This window comes from Ictidomys tridecemlineatus, chromosome 11 (genome assembly GCF_052094955.1).
Source record: "Ictidomys tridecemlineatus isolate mIctTri1 chromosome 11, mIctTri1.hap1, whole genome shotgun sequence".
NCBI lineage: Eukaryota > Metazoa > Chordata > Mammalia > Rodentia > Sciuridae > Ictidomys > Ictidomys tridecemlineatus.
The window spans coordinates 43,164,626-43,179,374 of NC_135487.1; the positions used below are offsets into that span (position 1 = coordinate 43,164,626).

Sequence of the window (14,749 nt, forward strand, 5' to 3'; positions counted from 1 at the left end):
CTGTCCTCCTTCCAGAGGAGCTTGCCTCCGGCCTCCCTCCACTATCCATCTTCCATGGAATTGCAGATTCCAATTTTATGAGATGGGCTCCCAGTGGCCTCTTGTCACTCTGTCCCAAGTTTCAAATTAAGTGTGAGGCAGTGAGCCCAGAGGTCTTGGTTGGCTACCCCAAGGCATTTCCCCACTGAGGGACTGCAGACTACTCCAGGGTGACAGGATGGCCCTCCCTCTGTACATTTCAGCCAGTTGCTTCCTCCCAGGCTAACCTCTTCCTCTCCTGGGAAATTTTCTCTGCAGGAGCCAAAGCTGATGGTCGCTGGAGCTGCTGGAGCTCCTGGTCTGCATGCAGAGCAGGCATCCAGGAAAGGAGGAGAGAGTGCAACAACCCTGCACCCCAGAACGGAGGCGCCTCATGCCCAGGGCGGGAAGTGCAGACCCGGGCCTGCTGAGCCGGGGTGCATGGGCTGGATGCTGCAGAGGGGCCACTGGCACTGGCTACTGGATCCAATTTTCTTTCAGCTGAGAGAAAATGCAGATCAACACAGATCTGTTTTCTTTGATCATTCATGGCATCGTGGGCTTTTCTAGCCTGAACCCACAAATTCTTCCGGCCCCCACCCACTACCCAGTTCTAAAACTGCTTCTCTGTTGTAGATATTTGCTACAGCAGCACCTCCCCCTTTGCAGCATGGTTTTTCTGTCCTTGTCTATTCAGGCCGCTATAACAATACAAGGGGTGGCTTATAAACACCACAAATTTCTTTCTCACAGTTCTGGATGCTGGAAGTCCAAGATCAAGTCGTCAGCAGATCCAGTGTCTGGGGATGGCCCACTTTCTGGTTTAGCCATGACTATTATTTTGCTGTGGGCTTCCACATGGCGGAGGGGACTACCGATTCTCTAGGGCCTCTTTCATGAGAATTCCACCTTCATGATCCAATCAATCACCCTCCCACCAAAGTCCAACATCCTAATAAGACCAACACTGTTGGGGTTTGGACTCCAATATATAAACTTTAGGGGACACAGACATTCTGACCAGAGCACATATAATCAGTCCCATACCTCCTGTGACTATTTATAATCTTTTTTTTCCCCCCCAAGAGATGGTAAACTTGAGGGAGGAAGCAGGTTTGCTTTGTATAGCACTGTATTCCCAGAGGCCAGGGCTGGGCCTTGAATACAGCAGGGAACTAGTCAGCAAACGAATGGATCCAAGGGCCATTTCAGAGATGAGATCTGTACTGCCCAATCTTCCAGTCAATCTCATTTGGAAAGTCCAACCAGGGACTGTCAACTCGTCTTCCCTGACCCATCGCTGGGAGAGTCGATCACACCAGCCCCTCTTAGTGTCCCACAGCACTCTAGTCATGCCTCAGGTAGAGGGCATGCTGTGTGACACCGAATTTTTTTGTTTATCTATTAGTTTTCTGTACCAGATTTTGTGTCACTTGTGTGAGTCAGCTTGTTATTGCTGTCACCAAAATACCAGACAAAAATAACTTGAAGGGGGAAAGATTTATTTTGGTTCATGGTTTCAGAGGTTCGGCCCATGGTTGGCCAGCTCTGAGGTGCAATCATCATGGTGGAATGGTGTAGCCGAGGAAAGCTGCTCCACTCATGGCAGCTGGTGGGAAGGGGAGCAGAGAGAGGGAGAGGGAGTGGGAGAGGGGAGGGAGAGGGAGAGAGGGAGGAAGAGGAGGAGGAAGACAGGGAGGAGGAGGAAGAAAAGCACCCAAGGACAAGATAAACCTAGGGCATGCTTGCAGGGACCTACTCTTGCCAGTTAGGTTCCGCCTCCAGTAATTCTTTTGGCCATCAATGGATTAACGTACTGATGAGGTCAAAGCCCTTATGAACTGATCATTGTCTAAAAGTGCCACCTTTGAACTTTGTTGCATTGTGGACCATGCTTTCAACACACAAACTTTAGAGGAACATTCAAAATCCAAGCTATTATATTCCTGAAGGCCAAATCTACATTCCTAATGTACAGTAGGTTCTTGGGTACTAGGTGTGTAGACTGGCATATGTATTGGTGCTTCATAGCTTTCTATAGTCCACAATCTTATTAGGGTAGTAATAGATTTATTTACAGTTGTCCCTTGGAAGCTATAGAGGATCAGTTCCAGGACCTCCCATAGATACCAAAAATCTATGGATGCTCAAGTCTCTTATTTAAAATGTCAAAGTATTTGCATATAAGCTGGGCATATCCTTCTATATACTTTAAATCATCTCTGGATTACTTGTAACACCTACTACATTATAAATACTGTGTTCATAGTTGTTACACCGTATTGTTTAGAGAATAATAGCAGGCAAAAATGTCTGTACATGTTTAGTCAGACACAACAATCGAAGTCCTGACCCATTCTCCTTCCTAGGTTGGTTGAAACCACAGATGAGGAACTCTTGAGTATGGAGGACCAACTGCATACATGAAGCCAGTAGAGTTTAGAGCCCACAGGGAATCAACTACTGAGTTAATACCCAAATATGTGGCACATAATATAAATGCTGCAGGTGGCCAGGAGGGAGACAGACTTATCTGTCCCTTGGTGTGTAAGTTATGGATGGCATGGGTTTAACCCAGACCTTGAAGGATATTTGAATTCAGTAATTAGGGAGGTGATCTTTGAGTTAGAAATTCAGCACAAGACAAAGTTTGACAGGGAGACAGAATATTGTGTGTGTGTGTGTGTGTGTGCATGTCCGTGTGTGTTTGTGTGTGTGAGAATAGAAAAGACAGTTCAAAAAAATAAAACAAAGTACATAAAACACTTATCACAATGGCTGTCACACAGCAAATTATCATCACCATTATTAATTAAAGAATATGGTTTAGAAGTTATTTCTAAATAAACTTAGATCTTTTATCTGAAAGGAGGAAAAAGACGAATTCCTTACTGATTTTTATTCTGTCATTAATTTACTTTTTTATCCTCACAATTAATTTACATTAATAATTAATTTATATTCATTATTTACCAGGGAGTGGCAATTACATACTGGAAAGTGACTGGGGGCCAGATATGCCAGGCCAAGTGGGTAATTTACAGAGGACATTCAATCTTGATCTAGAAACAGTGGTTTCAACCTGGGTTGCACAGTAGATCCTATTGAGGAGTTTTATAAACTCTGATGTCCAGACATTGCACCCCAGACTAATTAGATCCAAATCACTGGAGGTGGCAACCAGACATCAGGAATTTTAAAAGCTCCCCCAGGCAATTCCAAGTGCAGCCAAGGTTGAAAACATATGAGAGTGGAGAAGGCCTCATATCATGTGTGTGATGAGCAGAATGGCAGGAACAGAAATGTTCATTTGGCAACTTTGGAGGCTGAGGCGGGAGGCTCACAAGTTTGAGGCCAGCTTTGGGTACTTAGCAAGACCCTGTCTCAAAAAAAAAAAAAAAATCAAAAGGACTGGAGACATAGCTTAGAGGTACATTTTTCTGTACATCCCTAGTACAGAAAAATGATTTTTTAAAAAATCTGTGCTATTTTATTTAGTCTTATCAAAAACCTCAGTCTTATCTCACAGGTTTGTCCTGTGAGATCCATTTTACAGCTAAGGAAACTGGATGGCAGCACGGTTGGGTCAAGCGTCACAGGGCTGGAGGGCTGTGGATTAGCCGTGTTCCATGGATCCCACACTTCACCCAGCCCTTCTCTCTCTCCTGTGTTGGCTGCCTGTGGAGGGATCTGAAGGATCACCTGGGATACATGATAAAGGGGAGAAATGAGAGACAAGGAGGCTCCCGAGGAGACCAGGGTAGTAATCTGGGTGCATTTGGAGAAATTTCGGGTTTAAGCAACTATCTGGGTCAAGTGTGAGCCCAAACCACTAGCTAGGCAATGCCATCTGCCTGTCCTCTGAGTCCTAGAACCGAGGCCAGCCTCTGTCCCACTGCTCTGAGGAGGCCTATCCCCAGAAGTTCTAGAAATTAAAATACAGCAGCTGTGGCCGTTTCAAAGGTTGCATCCCTTTACCAGATCAGTGCCTTCCCTTCTTCAGGAATGATTTGCTCCCACAAAAGCAAAAAGCATAAAATGCTCTCAGCACATTCTGCCTGGGTCCTTTAAGGAGCTCTGTAATCTCAGGGTTTCTAGGTAGTGGGTGTAAACACAAGGTTTAAAGATATAATCTTCAGCTTGACAAGGTGTCTTTTGAAAAGTAAATTAATGACAGAGAGAAAAGCAATAAGAAGAGCTTTCTTCTTCCTCTTTTTTTTTTTCCTTGAGAGAGAGGAAGATCTAAAGAGCTCAGCACTCAATGAATCTCTTCTGAACGATGTGCCTTTAGGGTGAGGAAAATGGACAGAGAGAGAAAGGGAAGGCTTCAAAAGCCACGCTGCAGAAATGAGCCGTGGCAGAGCGCTGTCGTGGAGAGGAAGGGGTGGGATGGGGATTAGCAGAGGGCGCTTCTGTCTCACAAAGAAAATTTATGCGGCTGCTGCCCCTCCACTGTGGAATCGGGCAACTGACCTTCTGGTGACCTCTAATGCCAGCTCCATGCCAGGTGGCGGAGGTTCAGAGAAGTCATATATGGTCCCAGACCTGGAAAGATGCAGAGCCTGGTAGAAGAGATCTGTGAACCATGGTGATGGGTCCCGGGCCAGCAAGAAGCCCAGGGGGCTGTGGGAGACAGCCCAGCCAGGGGAGCAGAAAGAGTCTGGAGGAGGGGCGGGCACCCTGCAGAGTCTTGGAAGCCAGCAAGAGTCAGAAAGGCAGCACAAGACACAGGGGCACAATGACGTAGGGGAAATGGCCCCGTGCAGAGTCCTCACGGTGACATAGGCCGGGGCAGTTTCTGCACATGCTCCTTGGGTACTGGTGCTGGTCCTCACCAGGCTGGGGATGTCACTGTTGTAGTCAACCTTTTTCACTGCTGTGACTAAAGGACCTGACCCGGGCAGTTGTAGAGGAGGAAAAGTTTATTTGGGGGCTCATGGTTTCAGAGGTCTCAATCCATAGACAGTCGTCTCCATTCCTCAGGGCTCAAGGTGAGGCAGGACATCACAGCAGAAGAGTGTGGCAGAGGGAAGCAGGTCACCTGATAATCAGGAAGCGGAGAGAGACACTCCACTCTCCAGACACAAAGATATACCCCATAGCCACGCCCCCAGTGAACCACTTCCTCCAGCCACACCCCACCTGCCTCCAGTTACCACTCAGTTAGACCCATCAGGGATTAAGTCACTGATTAGGTAAAGGCTGTGGCCCAGGCAAATTCTCCTCCAAACCTTCCTGCATTGTCTCACCCGTGAGCTTTTGGGGGACACCTCCTCTAAACCACAACAGTCACTTGGCCTTTCCAGTGCTAGGTCTGGGGGAGATGCCCATAGCACTTTCCAGCCCCCTCTCCATTTACCTTGGGGTGCTTTTTGGGTAGAGTTGGAGGGAGGGGTTGAATTCCCCACAACTATTGTTATAAAGGCACAGCATTTCAAATTGGATTCACAACTTTCTGATCTGAGGCCAATGTACCCACTCCATCTTTTTCTCTTGGGCTCCATAGGCCCACTATATAAAGCAATTACTGTCCCTGATGTGATGGACAAAGCCCTCTATGACAGTCATGCAGGCCTTTGGGCTGTGCCTCACACAAGCCAGGCCCTGCCCTACCTCAGGGCCTTTGAACCTGCCGTCCCTCTGCTTGAAATACTTGCCCCCTACGTGACCTTCCTCATTCTATTCAAGGCTCTGTTCAAATATCACCTCTCCACAGACCTTCTCTATGGAGAGGTGAAAAAAGACCTATGAAAAAAGCTCACCCTGACCTACTTTTTCTTGCACAACAACCATCACTACCTGAGATTATAGATTTCTTTTTCTGGGTGTGTATTCTGGACTGTATGAGTTCCCCCAAAGTTCATATGTTGAAATCCTAACTCTGATGGGTACTAGCAGATGTGACCTCTGGGAGGTGATTAGGTCATGGTGAGATAGCCCCCTTATAAGAAGAGACACGGCAGAACCCATCTCCTCACTGCGATCTGCCACATGAGGACACAACAGGAAAACTGCCATCTGCTCTCAGGAAAAGCAACATGGACAGACACGGGACTGGCCACCACCTGGAGCTCGGACTTCCACCCTTCAGAACTGTGTTGTTCAAGCCAACTGGTGTGTGTGTGTGTATATATATATATAAAAATAGAAACCCAAACTGACTAGTATGCCTGCTTCCATACACAACACAAGCCTTTCCATGACGTCATCCCAGAACTGACTTGTCCTTAGCAGGGGGCTCAGTAAATATCTGTAGAATAAAGAACTATTTCCAGTTGAACGTCCCATATAGCTCAGGCCCTTTGTCCCCTCCAGTGCTTGCGCATGTTACTCCCTGGAGCACCTCTCACCCCCACCCCTGGCTCCCCCCTTTCCAGCTTCTTACCTGTTCTCTTCAGGACACAGGTAGCTGTGCTTTTGCCCAGAAAGCCAACCCCGACACTTTGCATGACTTCCCATCTCATGGGGTACTACACCTGCCTGTGGCTGTTTTCCATGCACTAACACTACCACTTGCTTGTCTGTCTCCCCCACAGGGACTTCCCAAAGGGAAGGCAGGGGCTCCTGTTTACCTTTGGAGCCCCTGCACCTAGCATAGTGCTAGATACCTTTGAGCTTTCTTGTTGATGTTGGTTATTTCTCTCTCTCTCTCTCTCTCTCTCTCTTCAATGCTGGGCTTTGTGTCTTGCATGCAGGAACTTGTAAGAGAGAACATTCTGGAAAGCCACTAACCGAGATTCTTGGATCCTGCAAACTTATTAGTGCATCAGAGGACGGCAGAGCCCGGTTTCTATACAAAGTCAATGGAGAGCCCACCTCTGCCTCCCCAGTGAAGAGAAGTCCATCAAATCAAGTTAAAATTCCTTATTCATGGCCTTGGGATTTCCCCCAACCCCCTGGGAGAGATAAAGGAAAATATGTTTCCCTTCTATATTAACAGTTTAAAATGTGAGATAAATCCTCCCATCCTAACCTGTTTTTAACAAATAGATTTTGCTGTCCCGTGGCATGAGACATCCCTGACAGATCTATTTATCCATTCTATTTCTTTAGAGATAGCAGCTAAGAAGTTTTATCTATGATTTGTCTCCCTCCCCCAATCCCATTTTCCTAACCAAGCGTGTGGAGCAAGCAGCTGATGGATGGATGGTGTTTGGGATAAAAAGGGCCAGAATCAGATAGTTTTCAGGATGTGAACAAACTGGCTTATTAACGAGGAGTCATGGGGCAGGAGGTGGTGGGGGAAGGGGGAGTGGATACCAGACAAGGGCCAGTGATGGATGAAGGAACACCTGGGGGTGCAAGGTGTAGACTCGAGATAACTGGTGGGTGCAGCCCATCTCGATAATGGGAGTGCCCGCTCCGCTGTGGCCTCCTGAGCAGAGGTGAATGTCACACCAGCCGCTTGAGTCCTTTGATGATCCTCTGAGAATTTCTCACTGCAAATGTGATCACGGTTTCTTCTCCCTTTTCTTGCTGTGAAATGCATCTACATGCTCAAGGATACAAGAGCAAGGCTGCTAAAAAAGAGGCGGTAGTTAGTGAGGGTCGTCTCATTGAAGGCAGAAGAATGGAGAGCAGTTGAGCATCTGCTGGGGGTCAGACACCCTGGGGTAACGGCCGTTCTTTAGTGCATGTCACGTCATTTAGCCCTTAAGATTGTGCCACATGGCTGAATGACTATTTTCCAATGAGGATAAAAGGCACAGAGAAGATACGTGATGTGATTAAAGTCACACAGGAAATTGTGGCATTAGGTCTCAACCCTCTGTCTGCCACAAAGACCTCCAGACCCTCGTGGCTTCTCTGCCGCAGGGATGTCAGAGCAGAGGCCTTTCTCATCCCTTCTATGCAAGTGGGCAGGTGGGCACCGGCCCTGAGGGTGAAGCCAGATCTGTATCTGTCATCGGGGGTGATGTGAGCATGGCAAACAGCGGCAGCCCTGGGACTGAGCTCTGTTGCTTATGAGCTGTGTGGTCTTGGGCAAATCACTCAGTCTCTCCGAGGCTCTGTCTCATCACCTGTCAAAGGCAGATAATAAATTCTTCCTCTTGCAGGCATTGAGAGGATTAAGCTGGATTAGGTATGTGAAAGTTCTTTGTAACCGGTAATGCCCTCTGCAAATATTAGTTATTATGCTGTTACATTTTCCCTTAATAACCCAGAGCTCGGGATAGAAAAGCCCTCCATGTCCTTTATTAAGATATTTCCCAGGAGCTAAGCTATTTTATGTCTTTTTGTTCTCGCATGTTGTAGTGGGTGTTGCACTGAAATTTCTTTAAAGCTTTTTAAATGACTTTTTTTTTTTTTTTGGTACCGGGGATTGAACTCAGGGCACTCAACCACTAAGCCACATCCCCAGCCCTATTTTATATTGTATTTAGAGACAGGGTCTCACTGAGCTGCTTAGTACCTCATCATTGCTGAGGCTGGCTTTGAACTTACAATCCTCCTGACTCCATCTCCCGAGCTGCTGGGATTACAGGCATGCACCACCATGGCTGGGCTTTTAAGTGACTTTTTTTTTTTTTTAAACCCAACAATCTGTAGTTCTTGTTGGTGTTTTGAGAATCTCTGGAAGTGACCATGGAAATGACACAGCTAGTTATAACTGAATGGGTCCAAGGTGTCTTCTGAAATACAGGCATCCAGATGATGATCAGAACATGCTAAGAGGTTGCTAATGCCATCATCCCCATCTTACAGGTGAGGAAATGAAGGTGCAGACTGGTACAGAACCTGCTTACAGTCAAAAATAGGGAACCCCAGAGCCTGGCCTCCATTGTAGCACCCTGGCATCAGAGAACAAATCTAAACACTTCTCTGCTTACCCTCTGCTGTCTCCAGTTCTGCCTGAGCAGTAACATCACACCATCTTCACAAACAGGCCCTGGAGTATCTGAACGCCTCAGTTTTGGAGTCTGGCTGAATGCTGAGGCAAGTTGACTCAAAGAGAAAAATACTGCATAGAAAAATCTGATTTTATGATAACAGTTAATAAACAAGAATCTCAAAGACCTAAGGTGTATAGTTTCAATGTGTTGCTATTAGATTTCAGGTGTGTGGTCCAGGTTTCAAACTAGTCCAAGAGATGAGAAACCTGAGGTCGAGGCAAAAGGTTGGAAGAAGAGTTGTTTTTTTTTTTTTTTTTTTTTTAAAGGTTATTCTTTCCTGTCTCTGCCATATACAGGGCAGAACCTTGAACCTTAGTTTCCTCAACAGTCTCTGGATGTGTTTCTCAGGTGTGCTCCACTGATGATTAGAGCTTCCAGTGCCCTTTCTTTGTAAAGTTACTTGGAGATTCCTAGCTCTCCCTGAGGGTGTTACCACCATGACCCACAAACATGCACTGTCAGCCCCTTCCTGATGTCAGTGATAATTCTTCCTCTTATATTTCACTTTTCTTTTGCAATGTTGCCTATAAAGCCAGCTGAAGGTATGTCCCCTTCACCACTGTGTAGATGCCCCTATCTTTGGGGTTGCTATGTCCCAAGTCTCATGATGCCACCATCATATGCCACCAACTCACTCAAGTTTCTTACCAGGAGAGGGAGGTTCTTCCCTTGGCCCCAATTCAACCCATTTCATTAGTTCATTAATTCATGCAACAGTTACTTATTGATGAACCACTAGTGCCCAACATTGTGCCTGGTCCTCAGGATATATTAGTATAGTGCTCCTACCTCTAAGGGTATTATATTTGTGAAGAATAAGAGATCACCAAGGAGTAAGTTATAACACAATGTCTGCAAAGTCTAGAAACATTGGTGGATAGACATGATGTTATTAATAGTATCTGCAATCTGTAAAACAAAATACATCTATGCTTCCGATTGTCTGTGCACTGTGATGAGGGTCGATGAGGGAAGTACAGGATAAAGTATGAACAGAGAGAATAAACATCTCTTCTGTGCTGTCAGCTTGCTGTTATTATAACAAAATGACTGAGATAATAAAAATATGAAAGACTTATTTTGGCTTATGACTTCAGCTTTTGTTCCATGGCCAAAGGGCTCCATTGCTTTGGGGCTTGTGGTAAGGCAACATATCACGGCAGGGAGCATGTGGTGGACAGAGTTGCTCACCTTCTCACCTTATGATGGTCAGAAAGAAAAAAAAAAAGAAGAGAAGAGACATGATTCTCCAAAAGTACAGTTTGCATTTATTTAGTTTAATTCTCACGTTATGTTGCAATCTCTTCCTAAATGTGAAGACTCCAAGGGGGACCAGCTCAGCATCTTCAAAAGTATGAGGCACACTCTCTACCAAGGGCTTTCCTGTAAGTCCTGGGGAGGGGGCCAGCATCATCCGAAGACAGACAGGGCACTTCCCTTCGTCTGGATTCTCTGCCAGCAGGAGCTTTTTCCTGGCCTCTGTATCCCACCTTGATTTCCATAGACAGTTCATTCTTAGGAAGGATCTGATTTCTGTTTGAAGCTTTCCTCTATCTGCCATCTGACAACTGTATTAATAAGTACCTCATCAAACTCAGATAAAAATTAAATGAGATAATGTAGGTTAAAAGACTTCATAAACTGAGAAGCACTCTATAATTGGCAGCTATTATTATTATTACTATTGTTAAACTAATTACAATAGTTATTATTCCCACAGACGTTATGTTATTAGTCCAAGGTCACACGGGAAGCCTCCCACCCTGACAGTAAGTGCTCAGAGGAGCTCGCAGCATTTCAAAGGTTCATTCTTCTGGATGCAGAAATCTCCCACACCGGGTATCTCATGCTTCCAGGACATCTGCCAAGCCACAGCACTGGGGCTCTGCCGCTTGGACAGCCCAGCTCCTTCACAGGTACACCAGGGTGAGCGACAGTGGCCAGGATTCTCCAAAAGTACAGTTTGCATTTATTTAGTTTAATTCTCGCATTATGTTTCAGTCTCCTCCTAAATGTATTTGTTTGCAAAAAGAGCCATGGGGGGAAGTTTAGCCCACAAATAAGAATATAATTATTACACAGTTTAGCAGCGCCTGGGCGTCACCCGGGTATTCACCGGTGCTTGGCAATTCAATTGCCTCTCCTTCAAGACCATATTTAATAGGATAAACAATTTCTGCTAAATGCAATAAACGTGAACCTGGGCTGTCATCTCCATAATCAACTCAAATTTCCCATTAGAAGCGGTGGCTGTGATTGAGATTCAGAATTTAATTTGGCAGCGTTCGCCTGGATGTGCTGGTGTCGGCTTCGTGGGAGCCTCCTGTCAACCCAAGACAACTGCTCTTCTCTGTCTCTGGGGAATCTTAAAAGAAGATAAATTATAACTCAAGAAAATTATACGGCCTCCGTATAATGAAAGAGATAAAACATTATTGGATTAGCCTGTTGAAATAACAGCAGACAGCAAGGCAATAATATTCAGCCAAACAAGGGGCCAGATCCGTCAGCTCCGTGGCAGGGATCACTGGTTGGCGGGAAGGCAGACAATCTTGGTACTTGGTGCAACAACTCCTGGGTGGCAAAAAGCAGCTCCTGCCCAGGGTTGTTCTATGGATCCCATTCCAGGTAGCTGGTTGGACCAGACTGGTGGGTGGCAGGGACCAAAGCTTTGGTGTCATTAGATGTGTTAATGTCTGGACCCAAAGCAGGCAAGTAGGCTAACATCAAATTGGTCAAAAATAAATAGGATGATTTCTGTTGCATAAAACCCTATTTGTGAGTGATCCATTTTGTTGTTGTAAAACAACGTTATACCCCCAACTTATAAAAAGAACAGGAACACTGAAACGTCAATGCTGATCACCAAATCACAGATTATCGTGGCTACTCTATACCTTTGTGTTCTCTAATGAAACCTAATGTTAAAAACTAGATCTGTTGACTCAGAAAATAAAAAATAAAATTATGTATAAACTGCATAAAAAAGAAATGAATAGGATGAATCAATCCACCTTTAACTGCGTTGTCTCCCTATTCATTTTACTTCAACAAATACACCTGAAATTCTTCAAGCAGAAAGGAAGTGCCCAAGAGCAAAGAAAATCTGATGGGATGCTTTAACAGGATAGCGATTGAGAGAAATAGAGTTTAAATGCCCACTTGACAACTTAAAAAACAAAGATGTTTGGGTGTTTGGTAGCCTAGAGAGCGACAATTCGCTTACTCTTCTCGTTAACCCCCACCCCACCCCCACCCCCCCACCCCCCCACCCCCCCCCACCCCCGCAAAGGCATTTGCACAAAAGCAAAGTAGAAGGTTCAGACAATGTTGTGGGGGAGGGTGGAGGAGGGGCCACACTGTACCTGGTCCCACAGACATCAGCTTGACATGTTTCCTTCTCCAGCTGCTGTGATGATCTTCTCTTTTAACTCAATTTCCCTGACCCCTGGCTTTAGCTCAGGATCTTTTCTGGGCACCCAACATGTTCTTCCTTCATTAATCCCAGTTCAACTCTGGCCCATAGTTCCTGCTTCCAAAGTGTACGGCCACACCCTTGATGTGGTCAGCATCAGAGTGGCCAAGGAATCAAGATTCACCCTCCTCAGAGGGCAGCTGCTGGAGATTGGTCCATAACACACACTCTCTCTCTTCCTCCTTAGGACACACACACAGAGTACTTTCTACTGCGGTGTGTGTATGTCTATATATTTCACAGAAAGTTCTTTTAGCCAGATGCTCATTCACTGAGAAGTATGTAAGCATCATGCTGAAGAGTTTAAGCTTTAGAATTGGAGTTTGCAGCCCTGCTCGGCTGCTTTCTAACTATGGAAACTTGGAGAGAAGTCACTGAACTGTTCTAAGCCTCGGTTTCCCCAGCTGCCTAATACTAACATCTGCCTTATGAGGATGGACTAAATCAATCCCTGAGTCAGTGGCTGGCACATAGTAGTCAAACAATAAATGCCAGCTGCTGTTAGTATTGTTGGACAAGACTGTGGATCTGTCAAGGTAAGAACAACTTAACAGCCATTCACCGATTAATTATTAGGCACCTACTATGTGCCAGTCTTGGCTAGATGGTGGGGCTTCATGGTGAACAACTCCCTACACGGTTCCTGGCTGGTGAGTGAAATAAAATGACAGAGTAGGCAAAGTGAGATTTCAAGGAGGCTTTACTTCTTCAGGGAGCGGTGACTTTGGTTTAAACTCACTCTTTATTCAAATCCATAAATACATTTCACAAATCAACTTTGTACCCTAAGGCCCGGGTGGCCCTTCCTTCTGCCCTCAGTCAGGCCTGGTGGGAGCTGGTGTGGGGTGAGTGCTTGCATCTTGAGGTCCAGAGCTCACCCCGTGGGAAGCCCACAGCTGGGCCACCTGCTGGAAGCGCTCCCTCCCCTAACACCTGAGTGTTTCCGAAGCTGGGCCTGAGCAGGGGCTGCCCCCATTCTGAGGAAGTGGATTGTTACACTGCCTTTGTCTGGTTTTATGTCCTCCAGAGCACGGAGACCACTGGGACCAGCAACTCCACTTCCCATCAATGGGGATGTCTGGAAGAAAGAAGGTCAACTGACATTAATTAGTTCTGAGAACATTCTGGTGCACTACGGGGTGTGGTGGGGAGGAGAAGCCAATGCCTTTAGGAAGCAGAGTCTCTGGTCTCGCCCTCCTAGGTTCAGCCTTTATCTCTGGCTGCTGTACGTGATGAATTCCCTCTCACCACAGGCATCTTCGCAGGCTGTCCTCCTGGGCCCTTGCCTCCTCTGTTCACCTGACCCCTATTCACCCTTCAGATCTCAACACTGTGCATTTCCCCAGGAAGCCATTCCCCACCCCTAACTCTTCACCAATTCCCATATTTTAAGCTCTTGGAATGTTTCTAAGCAGTGATTGCAATAGAAACTTTAAATGCATTCGTGGGACCATTCAAACGATGTTGACCTTCCCTCTCATGGTGCCATCGCTGCATGTCACCCATGAGCCTCAGCACCTAGGCGGAGGCCTAGAAGACTCTGGGTGAGCACTTGTTGAGTGCACCTTGAATGAATGGTTTATCGCTCAGACACTGCTCAGCTGTGGGCTGCTGGGCTGTTGATTTCTTCTCAGCCTGAAAAATGGGAGCTCTGTTATCTACTGTGAGCCTGGTGTGTTAAATGAGGTAACAGCCAACGTGGGTGCTCTCTACTCTCCGACACTTGCCTTCTATGCAAGGACTTTTGGGTTGCTGATGAGACCGGTGAATGATCAATAACTGCCATCGTGGTGTAACACAGGTCTGCTTTGCCACTAACTTGCAGTGTGATTCTGGGTAAATTTCATTATATCTCTGGGCCTCTCCCTATGCAAAATGAGAAAGTAGGAGTGGGTAGTTTCCTAGGTCTCCTCCAATCAACAGAAATCCTTTGTGGTATGGATGTGTGCTCAATGGGCAGATCATTGCTTGGGACCTGGTTGAGGTGGGAAGAAAGAGAGCAAGGACTTCCTGAGCCTTTCCCCAGGGAGGTGGTGGGCTGGGGACAGGGAGGCTTTCACATCAAAAGCTATGGGGCCAGACCCACCAATGCTGAACCTAGGTCCTCACATTTCCTGTAGGATCAGTGACCCACTGACTCTTAGTTTCTTCATCAATAAAATGGGCATATCAATTGTTTTGACTTTGTGGTTGGCTGCAAGGGTTAAAAGATTTGATGTATTCGGTATTCATAGGAACCTTGAACCCTGAAACAAAGAAACCAATGTTTATCTTTCTGTGACAGTGTATCAGGCACCATTCTAAGTGCTATCAGGCCTCATTATAAATTCAAGATGACTCTGTGAGGTACTTAATGCAATCA

At 46.1% G+C, this 14,749-nt stretch overlaps 2 protein-coding genes across 3 annotated transcripts in view; one reads left to right on the forward strand and one right to left on the reverse strand.

Moving 5' to 3' along the window:
• Positions 1–770, forward strand: part of C8a (complement C8 alpha chain) — a 58,767-nt gene extending 57,997 nt beyond the window's left edge. For both annotated transcript variants that reach the window (XM_040289112.2, XM_078026342.1), the window contains one exon: positions 298–770. In XM_040289112.2, the coding sequence (XP_040145046.2) occupies positions 298–449 (152 nt within the window). In that variant the 3' untranslated portion in view covers positions 450–770. The remainder of the gene's footprint in view (positions 1–297) is intronic.
• A 12,299-nt stretch (positions 771–13,069) lies between these two features.
• Positions 13,070–14,749, reverse strand: part of C8b (complement C8 beta chain) — a 35,484-nt gene continuing 33,804 nt past the window's right edge. Inside the window, exon 12 of the mRNA XM_005326021.4 lies at positions 13,070–13,465. Coding sequence (XP_005326078.2) covers positions 13,314–13,465 — 152 coding nt within the window. The 3' untranslated portion in view covers positions 13,070–13,313. The remainder of the gene's footprint in view (positions 13,466–14,749) is intronic.